Source organism: Corvus moneduloides, chromosome 8, assembly GCF_009650955.1.
Source record: "Corvus moneduloides isolate bCorMon1 chromosome 8, bCorMon1.pri, whole genome shotgun sequence".
Taxonomy (NCBI): Eukaryota; Metazoa; Chordata; class Aves; order Passeriformes; family Corvidae; genus Corvus; species Corvus moneduloides.
Genome location: NC_045483.1, coordinates 34,138,545 through 34,159,802, shown reverse-complemented (window position 1 = coordinate 34,159,802; position 21,258 = coordinate 34,138,545). Strand labels below are relative to the sequence as shown.

At 55.2% G+C, this 21,258-nt stretch overlaps 1 protein-coding gene across 1 annotated transcript; it reads right to left on the bottom strand.

The window, feature by feature from the left end:
• Window positions 1-844: 844 nt before the first annotated feature.
• On the bottom strand, window positions 845-21,221 carry PALD1 (phosphatase domain containing paladin 1). The gene is made up of 20 exons (XM_032116676.1): window positions 21,135-21,221; window positions 13,870-14,067; window positions 13,641-13,743; window positions 13,273-13,452; window positions 13,032-13,196; window positions 12,785-12,945; window positions 12,574-12,649; window positions 11,796-11,944; window positions 11,614-11,710; window positions 11,402-11,506; window positions 8,908-9,003; window positions 8,590-8,724; window positions 7,978-8,094; window positions 7,715-7,894; window positions 7,063-7,260; window positions 6,635-6,775; window positions 5,964-6,035; window positions 5,673-5,813; window positions 2,999-3,154; window positions 845-1,163 (listed from the first exon to the last, which is right to left on the bottom strand). The coding sequence occupies exons 2-20, from the start codon at window positions 14,055-14,057 to the stop codon at window positions 1,014-1,016; spliced, it is 2,610 nt and encodes an 869-aa protein (XP_031972567.1). The 5' UTR covers window positions 14,058-14,067; window positions 21,135-21,221; the 3' UTR covers window positions 845-1,013.
• Between the last annotated feature and the right edge of the window lie 37 nt (window positions 21,222-21,258).

The following is a 21,258-nucleotide window of genomic DNA, read 5'->3' as shown; positions in this document are numbered from 1 at the left end:
TGTGTGGCTAAGCCAAAAGAAAAAAAAAAAGAGGGACCCTTTGGGAACTGGGTCTGCCACAGCCAAGGCTGAAGAAAAAGCAGAGCTTTGCTATTTTAAAACGTTGTTTTTCTTTCCAGCCTCCACCTTTGAATTTCTGCCACCTCCTGCCACTGGCAGCCGATGAAAGCGGCTGCTGGGACAGACGGAGCGTGTGCTCCTGCTTTTGTGCTTCCCATCCCATTCTCTCCTCCCTCCATCCGGACAGGAGCCCAGCGACTTCCCCTGGCCCCTGCAAGCTCCTCTCACCCCACTGTGAGGCCAGGGGGGCACTGGAACCCTTCATTTATAAAATCTCCTTTGGATTAACTACGTTTTTCACTCTTTCCTTTCTCTTTTCCTTAAAAAACAAAAAAAAACCCCGCTGGCACTAATTTTGCTTTTAAGACTTTGCTGAGCATCTCAGCCCCCTCAGCACTGCCTTGGCACTCAACTTGGTCAGGGCAGGGGGAAGTGGGACCCCAAAACTGGGTACCACAGCTGCCACTCCCCCAGCTGCATCCACGACTAAAAAGGGTTGGGAAGAACCAACAAATACAACTAAGCCTTAAAAATACCCAGGTTTGAAGTGACTGGGATTTCTGTGAGTCCTAATTCTGGCTGCAAGTGTTTATGGCTCCATATCTACATGGAGCCATAAATACATAACCATATATATATATTTATTTATATATACATATTTATGTGTATATAGACATGTACATATGTGTGTTTATGCACATGAATACACCTCTGTGTGTATAAATATGTAAATTTGTGTAAATGCTGCACTCGCTCAGGGTGGAAGTGAGGAAGGTCTCGATTTTTTACAATATTTTTATTGCGTCCAAAAGAACCCCAGAAATCCTCCCGTCCTAAGGCAGCTTTGAGGCTCACCCCCTCCCTCCCCACACCCTCGGATTTTGGGAAAACAGTCTTTTTTTTGCTCTTCCCCACCCCAGAGAAAGCAGCAGGGGTCCCCCCGCGCCCCGGCCCTACGCGAAGTCCCCGCGGAAGGGATGGGACGCGGCTCCCTGCGCCTGCCAGCGGCCCCGCAGCGTGCACAGCGCTTTGCCCTCCAGGCTCTCCAGCTCCGGGAATCCCAGCTCGTTCAGCACCTCGTACACCCCGGCCACCGCCGCTACCTGGAAACACAGGGAGAAGCAGGATTGAACTCCTCCCCCTCGGGGATGCTTTTGCCACCTCCCGGGCGAAGACGGGCGGGGAAGATCCCCGGCATCCCCTCCATCCCCGTACCACCCCCTTCAGCTCCCCCAGCCTCTCTCCAGCCCCAGCTTATCCATTTTCTAAGCCTCTTCCTTGCTGCTGGGGTCAGCCATCACAGGGTTTGTTGGCTTTGGCACCCTCCTGCCAAAAAGCTACAATGGCGCCTTGTTTTTGCTAAAAACGCAGGGATTATGCAGCGGGAAGGGGCGCTCTGGGGGCCAAAGGCTCCTTGTATGCGCAGGTTGGGAGTATTTCCCTCCCCTCCAGCAGACGGGGGGAGTGGGGGATGTAAGCCCCACGAGTTGAAGATGTGGCATTAAAAGGGGCGGCGCCTTTTGGGGCTGCACTCAAAAGATGCAGCACCGAAAGAAAGATGCAGCACCAAAAAGATGCTGCACCTAAAGATGCACCAGCAAACGGGGGGGGGGAGGACAGAGGGCAGATGTAAATCCATGCACTGAAAATGCAGCCCCAAAAGGTGCTGCTTTAAAAGGTGCAGCCCCGAAAGGTGCAGCACTAAAGTGTGCAGCCCCAAAAGGTGCAGCATTAAAAACCGCTGCACTCAACCGCACGCCTCCCGCATCCAGCCAACAGCAAACATCCCAAATCTCCGCAAAAGCTGGTGCAGCCCCAGCGGCGGCCGCCGGGCAATGCAAACACCGGCATAACAGGGATGCCAGGGCGGGGCGGGCACCGGCGTCCCCCCTCCTGCTCCAGCTCCGCCCTTTCATCTCCCGCCCGGCGGATCAAAGATGCCAATAGGAATTAGCGGCGCCGGCGGAGGCAAGGGAAGGGATGCGGGTTTTTCCCACAATAGCGCCGGGCAAACCCGGGAGGGGGGAGAAAAACTGGTCTCTGCATCGTAATAGAGGTAAAAGATGAAAATGACAAAATAAACAAAAACAAGCGAAGTTATAGAGCACATCAATAGAAACGATACAATAAAATAACAAAAATTAAAATTTAAAATAATAAAATACAGTCACACAGCAGTAAAATTTAAATAAATAAAATTATATAAAATATTAGAATCATAGTAGCGTTATTAAAATTGCCATGTCCCCAGCTTCTCCTTTTCCCCTCTGACTCTTCTCTCATGCAGAATAACCCCCCAGGCACCAGCACACACACCCCTATGCCCCCCCCCCCCACCATTTGTTCCACCCTCAAAGTCCCTTTTCCTAGGAAATTTACAGCCCCCCACCACATTTCCATTAAAATCAAGGTATCTCAAATAAATCCAGCGCCTATATCCCCCCTGAGCGGGAAATATGGATAATTTAGGGTCTCTTACCCACCCTTCCCCCATTCCATAAGGATAATTTAGGGCCTCCCACTTGCCCCCCATTCCATTTTTCCAGCTGGTTCCCAATTCCCTCAGATATCCAGTGCCACCATCCCCATCCTCCCAGACCTCCCATGCCCTGTGCCACCTGTCCTGGCCAGGCAGGGTTGGCTGGTGGCCCCCCAGCCCCAGATGCTGCAATCCCAACTAAACCCCTGGGAAACTCAAACCAGGGAAACAGAGCAGGTTTGGGGTGGGAGAGCTCCCCATCCACATGGTGGGATGCCATCCATCTCCAGTGGCTTTCCATGAGAGCCACCAACCCAGGGAGCAAAGGGACCACAGACGACGCCCCAACAACCCCAGAAATCACATGTAAGTTAAGGACGGGTGTCTGCTTCCCAGTAAATTCCTGTATTTCCCCGGAAACATGAGGCTGAGGGAGGTGGCAGCCAGGGAAAGCCTCACCTCACGCATCCAGAGGCTGAAGGGCCTCTGCCAGGAGTCCTTCTTCTCCAGGTGCAGGTAGGCGTTGAAGAGGATGAGGAAGACGTAGCGCTCCAGGTACTGCAGGCTCCTCAGCTGCAGCATCCGCGTCTCCCTCTCATCCTTGCCCGACTTTCCCTGCAAGGAACAACAGCCCGGCTGAGGCACCTGTGGCACCCGCGCCGGGACAGCATCCCAGGGGAGCTCCTGCATCCCATCCTCACCCACAGTCCTGCTCTGCAACCCAGGGTTGGGTGGTGAAGGATCCACCGGGATCTCTGGTGCGAGGAAAAAGCCGTGGGAAGGGCATGGGAAGAGGGAGGAACACTTTGGGGCCAAAAATAAGCGCATCCATCCAGCCCACTCCCGCTGGGGCTTGGCACTCCAGGCTCTCATTTCCTTGTGGTTTCCAGTGGGTGACAACGATCCCAGAGCTCAAAAATAGATGAGGGATGGCTAAACGTGGGGGGGAGGTGCCCAGGAGCCAGGAGTAGACACCCAAGTGCAAACTGTACCCCAAACCTTGAGTTCCTGGACTGCAAATCACTTCCCCAGGTAAAAACATCTCCCTGGAAGGCATTCCCACCTGGATTCAGCCTCCATTTCCAGAGGAAGAGAAGCTCTGAGGCTGGTGGCCATCACATCTCCCAGTACTATTTTATGTATATAAATGGTAAATATCTCTTTTATTACGTTTTATATATACTGTAATGTTCACACATTCATTATTTATATTTATTGCTTTATTATATATTGTATGTAATTACATAATAATTTTTATTAGTATTATTATTGCTGTTACTTTAAGAACAAACAAGCCCTGCACGCTGCCCTTTCCAGGAATTAATAAATACTAATAAATCAGAGCCCTGATCCCAAAGGCCATCCTAAAAAGCAGCAATTCCTCACTCCAGTTCTGCCCTTTGGAAAAGTTGTCTCCTCCACCTGTGTGTGCCAGTATTTGTAGAGAGCAGATCCTATGATCCTGTTATTTACCCTGCTACTGTATTACCCTATTTATTTTTCATTCTATTATCCTATTATTTAGCATGTTGTTATATGATCCTATTTATTTTTTATCCTATTATTTATCATTTTATTCTATTATCCTATTTATTTTTCTTCTATTACTTGTAATTTTATTCTATTATCCAATTTAATTTTCTTCTATTATCCAATTTTCTTCTATTACCCTATTACTTGTAATTTTATTCTATTGTCCTATTTATTTTTCTTCTATTATCCTACTATTTACCATCTTATTATCCTATCATTTATCTTTTATCCCATTATTTATATTTTCCTACATTTTCCTATTTTTTCCTCCCAGTTAGGGGTGCGAAGAGGTCGGAACAAACCAAACCAAGCCCCAGAACACCTTTTCCTTCCCTTCTGTTTGCCCTAACCCTGAAAAGCATCTCCCAGCGGGCTCCCAAAACCCCAGCAATTCCCATAATTCTGGTCTCCAAGCTGCCCATCACCGAGGACAAAACAAAAATAAATTAAAATTAAAGCATTTGCACAGGGCCAAGCCAAATCCAGCAGGATGGACGGAGCAGCCAAGAGGGAAGTACAAGCTCCAGTGACAAGAGGCTCTTCCTTGGGCAGAGGGAGTGGATGAATCCCTCCTTATCTCGCCTTCCCACCAGGATGCCAGCCTGGAAATGGGACACAGCCCAGGACCACCCCTGTGCTGGTCCTGACAGCCAGGTAGGTGAAACTCCCCACATGGCCACATCCTCAGAATAAAGGAGGGATTTAATTAAAGTACTTAAATTAAAGTACCTACCCTGAATAAAAATAAATTAATAAAAATAAATGCGACTGTAAATTAACTAATGATTAATAATCACTACATCTGCAAGTAGTCAGGTCTCCAGAGGTTTTGTCTCCCAGCAACCCAAAAAATGCAGTGGATCCCAGGAACAGGGAGGCAAATCCCCCGGAAGCTGCAGATGTTCCTGGGTGATTGAACATTTTGGTTTTTCTTCCCTCCATCAATCGTTCGCAGCCGTTAATTGAAAACACGGATCAGTGGCAGCCAGAGCAAGAGCCGACGGGAGGAATTGCCAGGGGGACACGGCACAAAGCATCCCAGGAATAATGCCAGGCCCTGGGCTCAGCCCTTCCAAGGCCCCATTATATAGTTGCACAAGTTTAAAAAATCCCAAATCTGATGAAAATATCCCTTTTTTTCTCTCCTTCATCAGCTCCACAGGGGCTCCCAAGTAAAACAGGGCTGTGGACCACAGGCTCAGCTGGCCATGGATGAGTCCATTCCCAAGGACAGCTCCCCTTCCCAAAGCTGAATCTCCTTCCCAAACTCGGCGGAGCCACAGGAGCCTTTGGGGCTGGAAGCGGAGTGGGACAGACCAGTCCTGCCCTCTGCCGGCTGCGCCTCACGGGATGCCGGACGGGAGGAACGCGGGATGGGCTGTGGGATGCAGGTGGATGCCACATGAGCTCTGGGTGTGATGGGTGGGATGCGGGACGGAAAGGGACAGGCAGGATGCGGGACAGCACAGGATCCAAGGCAGCCCCGGGTGACCATGACCACAAGAGCCTTGACACCTCTCTGGTGACACACCAGGGCTGGTCCCAGAGCCCGGCTGCACCCTCTGGAATGGCCCGGTGCCGCCGGGAGGAGGGGGCTCACCTGCCGGTAGGTGCAGATGATGATTTCCCGGAGGTGGTAGTGCATGGGGGTCATGGTCTCACTGACCGTGTCGAGGGCCATGTCCACCTCCTTCTTCATCCGGTGACCATCGGGCAGGAGCTGGACCACCTTCATCACCACCTGGAGCACGGGCAGAAGCCGCAGGGCTTCATCAGGAGCCTCCTTGCCTTGTCCCACTGCCTGTGAGAGGATCCAGCCCCTCCAAACAAGCAGCTGTGGCTTAAGGTAGCAGAGGGAGACCCCTAAAACAGAGCCAGCCCCAGCACTCACCTCAAACTCCCCCTTGGTGTACTTGGCATCAGGCACACTCACGATTTCCTCCTCACTCATCTCAGGGATGCCCTGGGGTGGCCAGAGGGGACTGGGTCATTATGGGCCGCACAAAAATGCAAAGCCTGTGCCCAGCCCATCAGGACCCCCAGCATCCCCTGCCTTGCCTCTGCCAGGCAGAGAACACAAAAATTGTATCCCTGCCCAAGGAGGGAGGACCGTTCCAGGCACTGGCTCAGGTTGTCCAGAGAAGCAGTGGCTGCCCCTGGATCCCTGGAAGTGTCCAAGGCCAGGCTGGACAGGGCTCAGAGCAACCTGGGGTAGTGGAAGTTCTCCCTGCCCACGGCACAGGGATGGAACGAGATGAGCTTCCATGACCCTTCCAACCCAAACCATTCCACGACTCCATGATCTCCCTTGCCCTTAACCCTTCATCCTGGGGTGGAAGCTCTCAGGAAGAGGGTGAGGGCTCACCAGGCATTCACTCAGACTTCTGGAGCTCACTGGGAGTTAGGCACAGCAAGATGTCACCATACAGATGTCCAGCCCCACAGCCCACCCTGGCCCTGCCCACACTCCTTTCAACCCTCTGGCTGTGACATGGCTGCCATGGGCTCTCCAGAGCCTCCCCAGGAACCCCACCAGGAGTTGCTGCAGCCCCCCACACTCACATTGAAGTGCCAGAGGGTGAGGACAGCGATGACCATGGCTGTGGTGGTCCTGCCCCGGCCACTGGAGCAGTTGAACACGAAGGCTGCCCGCGAGTCCTCGGCCAGGGCGCTCTTCATGGCCTCCAGGAGCCGGTCAAAGTCCTGCCAGGATGAAGCCAGTGGGTTTTTAGGGATGCAGGACTTCCTCACCTCACTTCCTTGGGGTCCCCTTTTGTCCTACAGCCTCCAGGTTGAAATCCCTGTTTCCTTGCTGCCAGATCCATCCTTGCCCACCTGAAGGCACACAGCCTCTCCATGCAGCATCTCCTGGGGATCCCCCCTGCCCTGGAAAGCACCCCACCAGCACTGAGCACCCAAGCGACGTTCCTCCCACAGCACCAGGGCTGGCTTGGGATGGAGGCAGCAGCACCATCCCATCCCTGGGGTACCTGCTCCTTGGGAGCACAGAAGTCGGGGATGGGGATGCGGCGGTAGGTGAGTCCCTGGCAGGAATTCTTCTGCTGGCTGAATATCTCCTGCGTGGTCAGGCAGCTCTTGAACATCTTCATCTGCTTCTCTGCCTCCAGGTACACTTCCAGCCACTTCTGGCACTTCAGCAGGTCCCCCTTCAGGGCAGCCTCCAGTTTCTGCAGAGGATGGAGAAACCCTCACTGTAACACCCACCCCTCCTAATTTTTGCAGGATTTTAATCAATTTTTTTAGATGCCGGTGAACACCCCAAGCCCCACACCAGGTCCTGGCCCCCAGTTCTGCCCAGGTCCCTCTCTGCTTGATGGGAGCCTCAGGAGCACCATTTCCCACCATGCTGGGCAGCTCCTCCACGCCGCCAAGCTCCTCCACTGCCTGTCTCCCCTGGAAATCCAGCTGTGAACATCCGCTCCCCTTTCCCCAGATGCCTTTTACCCTTGCTCTCAAGGCACGCTATAAATCCTTCCAGGGTGGATCGCCGCTTTGCTCCTTTGTTCCCAAAGGAAAACAAAACCAGCAGCTCCAGAGGGTGGGGAACTATCAAAGCCTGTGGAAATCACCCATGAGGGTTCCTGGGAACCCCCACTGCATCCAGCATCTCCCAGAGCTCACCTCCAGCTCCTGGGGCGAGGCGGCAGGCACAGGGATCAGCTCCTCCAGGAGTCCAGGCTCCCGCAGTGTATAGATCTGCTCATTCCCTTCCAGGACCACTTCCTCCCGGAGGCTGATCCAGACAATGCGGGAGTGCTTCCTCTTGGCATCCATCAGGTACCGCAGGACGCTGCCCAGGGTCTAAGGAAGGGGTGGGCAAGGGTGATGGGAGGGCGGGGAGCCCAGTGTGGGGTCCCTGCCCGACGTGGGATCGTGTCCCTCACCTTGGAGCTGGGCTGCGCCGTCCCATAGACGGGCATTTTGGGCACCCTTCGGAAGTTGGCCACGCTCATCTCCTTGGCAGTGCTCAGCACGTCTGGGCAGAAGCGCTCATCTGCCACCTGGAACAGAGCAATGTCCAGGCAAGGGATGCCCCTTCCCACCCTCAGGTTTGCAGCACACCACAACCCACGGACCCTGCTCAGGACAAGTCCCCAGACCTTTCCAACAGCAGCATCCAGGGCTCAAAGCCCCGCAGCTCTGTTTCCAAGGTGGGAAATGATCTCCAGCAGTGCAAGGGACCAACAGTCCCGGCCCCCTTCCCCCCACCCACAAACCACAGAGCTGCTGCCCAGGCTCACGTCACAAGATGCTCCAGACACATCCATGTGCACAGGCATCTCTGGCCACACACTTATCCTCACATGGGTTGGGTTGGAAGGGACTTTAAAACCATCTAGGTTCCATCCTTGCTGAGGATGCCAGCAGGACACAGACCCAAGACCCCAAGACACCTGCCCTGCAACAGGGAAACCCTTGGCTTCTTCCACCCCACCACGCCTCTGTGAGGGCGAGCACCCCAGGATGCTGCTCTCACCTCTGCGCCCCTCACTCACCAGCACTCGTGTGCCCTTGGTGACGAGCTCGGCGGTGACGGTGAGCTCCGAGCAGTTCATGGCCGCCTGCAGCCGGTACAGCTCCGGGTGCCGGCACATCCACCTGCTGAAGCTGAGGGCAAAGCCCAGGGGGTACTGCCGGCGGGGGGCCGGGGGGGATGCACCATCAGCCTGGGCTCCGATCCCCCTGCCCGCGACCCCACCGAGAAAACCTGCTTGGAAAACTCAAAGGGGGAAACCCCTGCCCTCCCGTTGCACAACGGAGCCAAAGGAAAGAGGGCAAGGAAGGGTTTTTTGGGTTGTCCTGGTGGTTTTTACCTGCTCGTGAAGGTAGTAGTTGAAAGCAATCAAGTAGAAATAGCGTTCGAGGCTCTGCAGAGTCCTCTGGAGGAAATACTCTTTGGTGCTGCTCCCCTGGAAGCAAAGGAGTCGGAATCTGTGATGCTCAGTGCTGACCAGTCCTGCAGCCCCAGCAGACCAGGAGGCTGGGATAAAGCCCTCCCAAAAGGAGCTTTGGATTAATTGTTTTATTTTTTTAATGAAACATTTCAGTTTCTCATATTAAACGATGCTCAAAAGCATAAAGTCACATTTCAGCTCAAAACAAAAGCTTCACTTTAGCACAAGGACACACTGGGAGCGGTTTCAACCAGCCCACGCTGTCACATGGATACACTGTCCAGATGGGAGATTCAAACCCCAGGGGATGGGGTTGGGAAATGCCCCCATTCCAGCCATCCCCGTGGCCTTTGGATGAAATGCTCAGGCAGTGGCATCCCTGGGGAGAGAGGGCCCCATGCCAGCCACACACCCTGCAACGTCCTTCATTTCCAAGTGTCTCCCTTTTCCATGTCCAGAAGCATCCTGATGCCTATGTTTCCAGCAAGCTCTCCTCCTCCTCTTCTTTATCATCACCTCCCCAATCCAGGTGTGTTCCCCACCACAGCTATCCCCTCTCAGGGAGGAAACTCAAACCCTCAGGATTTTCTGTAATTCAGAAACCTGGGGGCAGAGGTTTGTACCTCCGGGCATCCCATCCAACAAATTACCCTGGTACCAGGTAAGGAACACCCAGCATGGCATCCATAAACATCCCTGGAGAGCCCGTTGGAACCCACTTCCCAGGGCAGGATGGAAAATCCTGCAGGACGGGGCTGTGTCTGGGGTCAGCTCGGCGAGCGGGGTTTGCTCATCCCTGACATTACGTGGCTGACTCATGAATATTTACTTGTTCTCCACAAGAGAAATCCGGCCTGCAGTCATTTATCAAGAGGAAAGGCAGTGGGATTTGCTCTGGAAACTCAAAACAAAGCCTGCAGGGATGGAGCCGTGCCAGGTTTGCCGGCAGCACCGACAGCAGAGCGGTGCTGCTTCCCGAGCGCTTGGATTCCTACAGTAAAATCCATCCCAGTGCTCTCACCCAAGGCAAACCTTTTAACATTCCCCTTAAATAGGCTATGGGTGGAAAGGGGAATGATCCACTCGTGTTTTAGCTGTGGAAAGCCAGATACTGGGGGAGTCTGGCTGCTTGGCATCCCACACCAGGATTTACCTGCACCTCCATCGCTGGAGGGCTTAAAACTCCATTTCTGCCCCTCCAAACCCAGGCAGGAACCCACAGACATCACTCCTCCAATCCCAGAAAAGCCCCTCCTCCCCCCAAAACCAACCAGCTCACCCAATACCCCTCCAACACAAAGAAGTCCAGGCTGTTTTTCTGATGGCTGAGCATTATCCCCTCTCCCCTCCTCACCCTCTGTGTGCCCCCAGCACATTTTCCTGGCCTCCCGCCACTGTTTAAACCTGCTCTTGCTCCACAGAGACTTCAAATAAACACTCCTTGAGGCTTATTTACAGCAGTCCCCCAGCCATTTGTTTTCCAGGAGTCCAGGATGACATGGAGCAGCTTTCCCCGGCAGGGAAAAGTCAGGGAAAGGTTTCAAGGCAATGAGAAAATCCCATCCCATGCCCAAGCCTCCCCTGCTACAGAAGAGGACCCGCCAGCACATGAGCAGCACCAAACATACCCAAATCTGCCCTAAAAGGGAACAGGGGAGTATAACATTTGGGATTTGCCACTAAACACCAAAAGAAGTGACAGTAAACGCCTTCTTTTCCCATTGCTCAATCATTTCCATGGTTTTTTTGCCACAGCGCACCTGGTTTGAGACTGCCCTTTACAACCAGCTCCAGCACTTCCACTCCACACTCAAATTTAAACGGGAAAATTAATCTCCAAAGAAATTGGGATCAGGGCAGCACTTTCACCTGAGCATCCATCTATCCTTCCATCACCTGGTGAGGAGCCCCCTGCTCAGGCAGGAAGGCCACAGCTTTCCAGCATGGAAAGCCACCCTGATGGCTCTTCAAAACAACGGGGAAAAAACATAAATCTACAACGAGAAAAGCCTGACCTTGGGTGACTATATTTGCAACGATCCCTCCCAGCTCCCAAGGACTTTTACCATCCAGGCTGATATTGATTTTCCAGTTTTAGAGCTGATGAAACCAGGGCACAGGATATTATTTGCCCCCGAGGTCATCTACCAGAAGCAGCAGCGAAGCCCAAACCAGTCTGTTTTCCCCCCAGTCCCAGCCTGCTCCATTTTATGGCTTTTCAAATAACTGGAGGGGAAAAAAAAAAAAAAGAAAGAGACACACCACAACCTTCCAGGTTTCATATCGCTGGGAAATCTCCAGCTCACAGGAAGCTTTGGGTTTCCAGAATTTACATTCTTCTCATCCCGGCGCAAAAATAGCTTAATAAATTTCCCGGTGCTGATGGCTTGCATCTGAGTAATCCTCTAATTACCTGGATCTGATAGTCCTCCCCGATCCCTTCCAGCTTCTTCTTGTACTCATAGATGGCTTCCTTCATGTCGTGCATCTCCGAGCAGGAGGCTATGGCACCATCCACCTCGGGAGGAGCAAGTGGGAAATTGCTCCATAAGCCTTGGATCTGGGGGGAAAATCCATCCCTCCCTTCCAGCCGCCCCGCCAGGGGGTTCACCAGCACCCCCTTACCTCCTCCACTATCTGCTGGCCTTTGGGAACCATCTCCATGAAGGTCTGGATGATCCGGAGCCTGTCCGTAGGAGATGTTTTAGGCAGGTGGGGGAAGCTGCAGTGGGAGAAGGAGGAAATCAAACCAGTCCCAGGGGGAATGGGCATCCCCCCAGTCCCACCCCGGCAGCTGCTCCGCTTACTCGGGCTTCTGGGCAGCTCCTCGGTGGTGGTGGAGGACCAGGGTGCCCATGGCCATGGCCAGGTTGGTCCTGCCCACACCAGTCTGGCAGCTGAAGAGCAGCGCGGGCGGGGGTCTGCCGGGGTCCCGCAGCAGCAGGCTGGGGCTCTCCTATGAGGGAGGGACACACGGATGAATGCATGGATGGATGGAGACCCCAGCAGCTTGCAGGAGAGCCAGCTCTGCCCCATCAGTGGCTGGGATGGAGGTGATGGCCATGCCCAGGCAGGGAGGGGTGGGTGCCATCTCCCTTTTGCTCAGGGGATGGGGTGGATGGAGCAGGATAGGACAATGGGTGGCCCACCCGCTGCATCCCCCTGCCCAGTGCCCTCTCCATCTGTCAGCCTGTCCATCCCACCAGAGATGTTCCCACCACTCATCCCCAACCCACTGAGATTTCATCTTCCAGAATGTAAAAAAAAAAGAGCAGCTCTGACACAGAAAACCTTTGCAGCAAAGGCAGATAATTCCTGCTAAAGCCACTTAGGGAAGAGATGCCTGGAGGTGGCCAGGGTTGGTCACCTCTAGCCAGGGGTAGGGACAAACTGCTGGACAACATGGACTTCTCCAGCAGGATCCTACGGCAAGGAGAGTGGGAACTGCAGGCACAGGCATCCTCTAACAGGCAGACTTAAGGAAAACCAGAAGATGCTCTCAGGCAGTCGCGGTCCCCGACACAGCACAGGAGCAAATCCCATCCCAAGGAGGCCCCATGGATCAGGTGCTTTTCCTCGGCTCACCCTGAGGAAGCGGATGAAAGCGTCAAACTGCTCCTCCAAAGGGGCTCCCTCGGCGGGCAGGGGCAGCCGGTGGTACCTGCCGGGATGGGGACAGCCCTCGTTAGGATGGGACCCCGGAGGGGCTTCATCCCAACCACCACGGAGGATACACAGCTGTAGGGGTGCAAAGAGCCCCCACCACACGTGAGGAGGAGGAGGAGGAGGGAAGGACCTGTAGGAGGGCTGGAGGAAGATGGGTCTGCGATAGACCTCATCGGTGACCTGGATGTCCTCGTCGCACTGCACCCGCACGGCGTGGGGCTCGTCCCGCAGCCGCTCGATGTCGTTGTACACGTAGTAGACGCTCTCGCTCAGCTGCGCGAAGTCGCGGATCTACAGGAGATGGGAAAAGCCCCATCACAACCCCTCCACTCACCTCTGCGCCGGCGGGGTGTGCACCCTTTCCCGTCCCAGCTCACCTCCTTGCGGATGGCCAGCTCCAGGCTCTCCGCCCGCACACCCCGCTGCAGGCGCTGGAGGTTCTCATGGAGGTTCTCCTTGTCCCGGGGGGTGTAGGACACGAAGTCGCCCTCCAGCCGCAGGAAGACCACGGGCTCCTCACGGACGCAGAAGAAGACACATTCCTGCAAAAAGCGGGGGAGAGGCTGTCTAAAAGCTCTCCTGGCTTTTTTCCACCCCAATTCCCACCCTCCCACCAACCTTGTGGCCTTCTCTCTGCAGCTTCTGCAGCACGAGCTTGAAGCCGTTGAGGCTGGGCTGCCCCATCCCGAACACGGCGTAGCCTCCTTTGGCCTGCCGGAAGTTGGGAGCGCCGCAGCGGCCGGTAGTGTTCAAAACATCTAATTTTCCATATACATCTCTGACCATGAAGTATTTCCCCTGCAAAATATCAGAAGAGAGAAGGTGGGACATAGTGGATTTGAGCAAGGTGGGATTGAACGCAGCTGAGTGTAAAAGTGGCTTTTTCTAGGTGATCTTTAAAAGGAGCCCCCCCAAAAAATTTCTGAGGTCCCTAAAGCCCAGGCTGAAATGAGCTGGGTGATGAAATTGGTGGCGGCAATGCTCACCTGCACCAGGTAGTGCTCCAGCGTAGCCTCAGAAATGCGTCCCACCGTGTAGTTTGCCTTCAGCAGGTCATCGTGGATCTGGAACTCCTCCCTGCAGTTGTACCTGCAAAAGCCACACGCAGGTGGATAAAGGAAAAAAATAATGGCATAGGCCAAGATTGAAAAAAAACCCGGTATTTGGAGAAGAGGGTGGAGGAAACCAGAATTTTGGAGGCTGCCAAGGACTTACGTGATGACCACAGGCGCCACTTTGTTGGTGATGATGGACTTGGCCTTGCTGTTGTGGAGCCCCAGGGTCTGGAAGGAGTGGATGCTGAGGGAGTGCTGGTCCTCCATGGTGCCGTCTCCCGGCACCCGGCTCTCCAGGGGGGATGCCGAGACTGCCTGCTGTGCCGCGCTGGCCGTCGTACCCATCATCCGCGGGCAGCTGTGCCGGGACGGGGAGGAAGCAGCAGCAGCAGGGAGGAAAGGAAAAAAAAAAAACAAACAAGGAGGGACGGGGGAAAAAAACGGGAGGAGGAATTTATTTTTCGGCCGCTCCTGATTTAGGACGGGAAAATCCCAGGCAGGCACAGGGCAACCCCCTGCCGACAGCCGGCCAGGGAAGGAACGCTAAGCCAGCCCTTTCCCTCCCGCTCCCACAAAAGGCTTTCTTCCTGCCTGCCATGCAGCTCGCTCCATCAGGGAGGTGAAAGTAGGGCTGAGGAGGGAGGGGGGGGGGGAAATGGGCGAAATGCCGGATCCGGTCCCTAAAATCTGCTGAGTCAGCACATGGCAGTGCGGAGGGACTCGGCGGCGCTCGTCCCCCGCTTTCCCAGCACCCATAAAGCACTCCAGGGTCCCTCCCCGCACGGAAAACTCTTGAACAGAGAGCACGTGTTACTGGATACTTGGTAATTTAGGGTGTAGGAGCGCGCCTGGAGCAGGTCTGTGTGTGCCGGTCTGGAAGCTGCCTTTAAAGCAGCCGGTTATCCCCAGCCCGGGGGAGCACCCGGGGACCCCGAAAGTAGCCCCCACTTTGTCCCCAGGGAGCTCATCCCTGAACAAGGATGGAATCAAAAGGGCCAGGCCTGGCGGCGGCCAGGAGCATCCCGCCACACTCGACCAGTCCGGGACAATGAGCCGACTGTCTGCGCCAGCCAGGGCCGGATCCTGGCGTCCCAATGAAGCGAGAGATGGCAAAGGGCTAGCCTGGGAAAGACAAAGCTCTGCCCACTCCTAACGAGACGGCCCCCAGTAAAACCTCCTTTGTGCTGCATGGGAATAACCCCGGCAGCACCCAAAGGGGGATGGTACCTGCTCTGAGGGGATGCTCAGAGCTGGGAAGAGCGGGAGCGGCTTTAACCCAGCCCTACAAATCCTTCTGCAGCTGCTCCTCCTGCCTTACAAGCAGCGCAGGATCAATCCCTTACTGCAATCCCAGGGAATGTGATGCCCCCAGCAGCTGCAAATGCTTCAAGTCGGGGGGAAAAGCCTGCGGAAAATGCGCTATTTCTAGACAACCATGCCCAGGCACACATTTTCCCCTCCTCCCCATCTTCCTTCGCTTCTCCACAGAAAACTTGTTGCTCTACTGTGAATTTTCTGCACCATTAGGCAGCCTGGTTTACTTTACACAGAAGAGCGGGGAGGGGGGGGTGGAAAACAAAAACAGCTGTTTCAGGCCAGTGCCGTTTCTCCAAGTCCTCTTGAGTGTTTCTTTCACATAAACACTGTGAGGGCAAAAATAAAGAAAGAAAGGGAAAAAAAATATATATAGGGAAGTTTTGAGTGTTTCAGAGCAGGCACTCATGGCTTTGGAGAGCTCAGGCAGCAAGCAGGAATGGGGCATCCAGCCAGGATGCTTTTTTTCCCCTAATTTTGCTCAGAACGGGTGCATCTTTTCAATAGTGAGCTGGATCGATCCTTCTGGGTTTGCTCCAGCATTCCCATGTTGGAGGATGGAGATTCCACCCCCAGTTTCAAGGCAGGCAACTTCTGTATTTCCTTAGTCCTTCTCCCCTCCCCACAGACAGCCACCTTCACCCTAAAACCCCCAGGGATATTTTCTTTTCCCGACAAACCACACCAAGAAATAACAGGCATAAAAGACGCCGGGCAGATTTGGAAATTGTCTTTCAAACCACAAAATGAATGGAGGGAGGAAATCACATCTCAGCTTCTTTCCCCACTCCCTGCTTCGGCTGGGGAGGCAAAACCAAGCAAGGAAAGTACTGAAATTACCCACAGTGGGTGCTCAGGGAAGCCATGGGAACTGCTCTAAAAAGCCACAGGAAGAGGGAAGTGCTAGCGTTATCCATACAGGAGCAGCTATTTACTGGCATTACTGCATCTGATGGGAGCAGGAGGGTTTACCATCCCCCAGTGCCCACTCTGCAAGCTGGGACACAAACTGGGATGAGTAGGGAAGCAAAACCCTCCCCGAGGAAAACAGATAAAATTACCTTGGCTGAAAACTTTCCCAAATATTGCTGGTGGCTGCGACGGGAAGAGATGCAATGAAGCCACCATCACAGGCCAGCCGAGGGAAACAGGAGCCCAGGAACCAGCCCGGCAGGGACCAGCCCACCAAAGAGCTCCAGATGAGCCCAAATATCATTCTTTTCCCCATAACTGGACACAGTTAGCAAACACTGAGAAGCTCCTGCACTGGAACAGGACGCCCAGAGAAGCTGTCGATGCCTTAGCCCTCGAAGCGTTCAAGGCTAGATGGAGCTTGGAGCAACCCAGTCTAATGGAAGGTGTCACTGACCACGGCAGGGGGTTGGAACGAGATGATCTCTAAGGTCCTTCCCACCCCAAACCATTCTGGGATTCTGTGATTCCAGGTTAGGAGGCTGGGAAGCAACCCACATGGATTTTATGACAGCATTAGCCATCAGCCGTGGTGGGTTGGTTTTGAGCATCCCTTCCCTTGCACCACACGGAATTTGGGAGTTTCCTTTCTAGGAGAGAGAACGCAGAGACAACATCCCCCTGCACAGCATCCTGGCCTCTTGTCTGCACCTTCTCCTCCTTTTTCTGGGACAAACCCCAGAAATATTTCCCTAGCTGGCAGCTCATCCTTCACAGATCCCAAAGCCAAGCCTGAGATCAATTGTGGCCAAGGTTCCTGAACAAAGAGCCCATTTTCTCCCCAGCTGCCAAAAGAACCAACACCCTGCACAAGGGCATCCCACCAAACAAACCAGCAGTGTTCCTCTCCAGGTGTTTTGCCTAAATTCAAAGCACTGCTGATAAATTATTCTTGCTGCCTAAGGAGAAAGTGGAGCCTCCGGGTGGGCAAGGCAGAGGCGCTTCCCTTCCCCTCCAGACCCTGTTTCACAACATCCAGCTCTGCCAAGCCTGGATGGGGAATGCCAGAGGAGCCGCCAGCAGCACTGGGAGCATCCCAAGAATGCCACTTGAGCAGCCCAAGAGATCCTGTGCGGAATCCCCAGCCTCTCCCACAGAAGTCAGGATGCTACAACAGTGCTCAGCCCACCACCTTCCCACCTCTCGGAGCCGCTCCTCTCCCCCTGCACCGGGCACAGGGGTTATTCCCACACCCAGGGACCTGGCAAGGACTCAAAGCCGGAGCAAACAATGGACTTAATATAGTGGGAGGAGGTCGGGCTGCAGCTGCAGGATGCATCTGCCCCGGCCACCGTGCCGAGGAGGAAACGTGCACTTGCCTGGCCGCCTCATTGTCAGCAGGAAATAAATCAAATAAATCTCCTTCCGTGCATCCTTGAGATATTTTATAGCTTTTAAAGCTCTTCTAAATGAAAAGCAAAGCCCTTTGGGAAGAAGCAGCAGCAACGGCAGCATCCTCCTAATGCATCCATCCTTCCTCGGTGTGGGGCAGCCCCTGTGGCTTTTCAGCACGGAGCCGGCGTGGATGCATCCTCAAGGGACCGAGGGGCACCCCTGGAGCACTGCTGAGCCAAGCAGGGAGGCAGGAAACACCACAAGCCAGCAGGAAACTCCAGTGCAGCCGGAGGGGCATCACCGGAGCCTGGAGGAAGTGCTGGAGCTGAGCCCCCCGCCCCAGCGTGCTCTTTAACCCTCTTTTTAAAAAAAAAACCCAGCGAAAATTAAATAATACACAAACAGCTTCTCTGGGAGAGCCTGCCTGTGCTGGGAGATATCCCAGAGCAGAGGCTGCATGGGAACCAGGCTCCTGTTGTTCCAGGTGATGCCGGAAGGAAGCGGCCTGGCTTCTTAAAAACACATAATAAAACAAAAAAGAAAGGTGAGAAGTAACACATTAAGCTGTGGATGATTTGGAACGTGCTGTACACCCACCAAGCTGTGAGGGTAAAATAAGGCAAAGAATCAAAACGCCTCAAATCAACCCAAAAGCACTTTGCCATGGGCAGGAAAAGGCCTTGGAAGGGCACCTTTGCAGCAGACAGCTCTGCTTTCACGAGCCTTGACTGATTCATTAATATCTTTAAAGGAGCAAAAGTGACCGCCCTCCATCCTCACGACCTCCTCGGAGAGCCAGCAGTGACAGCCAAAACTATAACTTAAAAAGCAGCATTTCCTCGAAAGTCCAGAGGTATTTCCCAACCAGGCCGGGATCGGTGCTGCCGATTCCCCCTGTGCCCCGCGCTCTACCACCGGCATCTGCCGAGCAGTGCAGGAAAGCATCGGTGGGATGTCTGCCCCCAAGTCCAAGCGGGAGCATCCAGAATAACGAGGACCAGGCATTTCCCACCCCCTCCCAAACATGCTCCTGTCCTTTGGCAGAAAACCGAGTGCTACATCCCCGTCCTCCATGGGACCAACCTGCCTTTAGTTACTGGATTTAAAACTCCTCACCCTGAAGCCAGGGAAAGCTGTTTGAGACAGGGTACGGAGGAGAAAAAAGCCACCCCCAAAATGGGGATGGCAATCTGCTCCCTGCCATGGAGGTGACCATCGATGAGGAGGAATCTATGGGGAATGGTATCCAGGCTGCAGCCCTTCTTCACAAACCTGGTTTGCATTATTAATCAGCATTATTAACCTTCCTTGCTAAGCACAGCCTGGGAGGAATTAAGACCCTGGAAGTGTTTGACGGGGCTCGGAGCAACCTGGTCTAGTGGAAGGTGCCCATGGCAGCGAGTGGAATGAGACAACCTTTAAGATCCCTTCCAAACCGTTCAGTGACTCCATGATTTTGCAAAGAGCCCACCTGTAACTGCTGCCTCACACCCAGCTTTTAAGGCCCCCCTGGCAGGTTCCCTGACACACCCCACCAGTCCCTGGGGCGCTGCTTTTTGGGCAGGCAGGAGATGCTTGGTTGCTTGCTGTTGAGGTGAGGGGTTTTATCACTGAGCAGCAATGGAAAGAGGAACAAAGCCCTGGCTCAGAAGAACCAGCGTTGCCAGTTGTGCCGTCAGCTCGCTGCCAGTGGTTTCAAGGTCTGTGAGCACGCTCGCTGAAGGGTTTCCTTTCAGTAGCACAAAGGAAAAACAAAATAAAAAGCCCTAAAACATGAAGATAAAGGCTGGGGGCATCTCCAAAGAGACCAGTGACCTGTGGGCAAAGCTTTTGTCCAACGCCAAGCAGTCCCCAACTTGCCAGGAAGCACCGCAGCCCCACAACCAAACCAGATCTGCCAAGCTTTTCCCCGCCAGAGGTTCTCCGGTGTGACCCCACTCCAGCTGGCAGAGGGGAGCGGGGTGTCCCCAAGGGTGGGGAACTCAGGCTGGCCCCCCCAGCACAACCCCCTGCTCCCAAGCCCGGGATGGCCAGCGCCACACGGAGCCGGCCGGGGCGTTTTGGGAAGGCGAGGGCTATGATTTTGTGCTATTCATAGCTAACCACGGCTCCCCTCCCAACGCGGGGAAGGCTGCCGGAGCAACGGGACGGCTCCATTTACACGGGGCCGCTTTTCCACGCCGGGATCCGCTGCAGACCACACCTTTCCCAGGACAAGCAGCACCTTATGCTCGCCAGCACCGTGGTTTGGGACGCAGTAGGACACGGAGCTCACGCTCCCAAGTCTCCTCTCCCCTGTCCTGCTCTCTGAATAAATAAAGCAAAAATCAAGCAAACCCCAAGGGAGTTTTGCTCACAACAGAGACCTGCCCATTATTTTTAGGCTCCGTGTCATTCGTGCAGAGACATAATCACTTCCTGCCTTCCAGGAAGGAAATGTCCCACCACCGTTGCCTCTCTGCCTCTTCCTCAGGCAATGCCCCCAGCCCAGCCACACTAAAACTCGCTGTTTTCTCCCATCCAGGGCAGGAAAACAACGGGGGCACAGCTCGGGATGTGACGGGTGCCACGGCCAGGAGCGCTGCGGGAAGAGGAGGGGGTGTTCGCTCCCCCAGCACTAAGAGGATGCACCGGGGAAAGGGCAGGGAAGCAGGTCCGGAAAAGTCCGGCAGCCATCGGAAGCGCAGCCTGGACGAGGTTTCTGGAAGTTTTCAGCCCCGAGAAGCGGGGCAGGAGCTCAGCGGGAGCAGGCAGCCTCGATCCTAGGACATCCTCTGCGGCAGCGAGGGTGACTCCGACCCGCACGGGGCTGGGAGCCCACCGGGCTCTGCGCCACCCCCCGCACGTGCCAGCGGGAAACCCATCCCAGGCTTCCCGCTCCTCCCGTGCTCCCTAAATGGGAGGCTGCCGAGCCAAGCCCCAGACCTCGGCTACAGCTGCTCCTCTTCCTCCTCCATCTTCATCCTCCAGCAGGGAGCCATCCCGCACCTCCCCCCCGCTTCAGAGCCTGCTCTTCAAGCGGCTTTTGGGGGTGCAAGGGAGGCACGACCAAGAGATGCAAATCCCAAAACTCACTCTGGGGGACTCGAGCCACAGCAGGCACAGCCGGCACCGGCCGACAGCCGTGCTGGGCTCCCAGCCCGGTGGGGCTGGCTTCCAGGCCAAAAGAGGGAGAGAAAAGCCCCTTTTAAATAGCAAACACAACTGCAAAGGCAGGAGAGGTGGGATCCGCGGGGCGGATGCTGAGCCTCAAAACTAGTGATCCGTCTATTTTCCAGAGGTTTAAAGCCCAGCGCTGGCTCCGGATAAACCCCCCTCGCCATGGCTGAGGCACCTCATGGCCACGCTGTGGAGTCTGTGCTCCAGGGGCAAAATAAACCTTCCCCCCATTGTCCCACCCGTCTTGGCTTGGGGGGGACACACCCAGCGGGGACCCCCGCCCAAGAAGCCCCCCGAGTGCTCATCACAAACCCCCCCGGAGGGTGGGGGGGCACCATCGAGGGCTGGTCCTGCCACCTCCATCCCCTTCCCACCGCACCGGGCCGAGAAACGAGCCCCACCACCCCGGGGGAGGGGACGAGAGGGGCAGCCGGTCCCGGGGGGGCGGATGAGCGGCCCGGGGGTCGGGTAATGCTCGGCCCCGGCGTGGCGGGAGGATGCCCGGGACCGGGGACGGGGCGCGGAGCGGGGCAGGACGCCCGGTCCCGGGGGTTGGAGGGGGGAGAACACCCAGTCCCGGGGGCCGGGAGGAGAATGCCCGGCTCGGGGGGGCAGGGATGCCCAGTCTCGGCGGGGATACGGTACCTGGGGGGCTCCGGGCTCAGCTCCCGCGCCGGGCCGGCCGCGCCGTCGGGCGCCCCATGGGGGCGGCGGGAGCGGTGGCGGGAGCGCAGCCCCGCGGCCGCGCCGACCGCCGGCGCCTCGGCGG

Coding starts and splice junctions, on each gene's coding strand:
- PALD1 (XM_032116676.1), bottom strand. CDS start 14,057: ATGATGGGTACGACGGCCAGCGCGGCACAGCAGGCAGTCTCGGCATCC. Junction 7,895..7,977: donor CGGCGCAGCCCAGCTCCAAG/GTGAGGGACACG, acceptor CCCCTTCCTTAG/ACCCTGGGCAGCGTCCTGCG. Junction 5,814..5,963: donor ACACCAAGGGGGAGTTTGAG/GTGAGTGCTGGG, acceptor CCCGTGCTCCAG/GTGGTGATGAAGGTGGTCCA.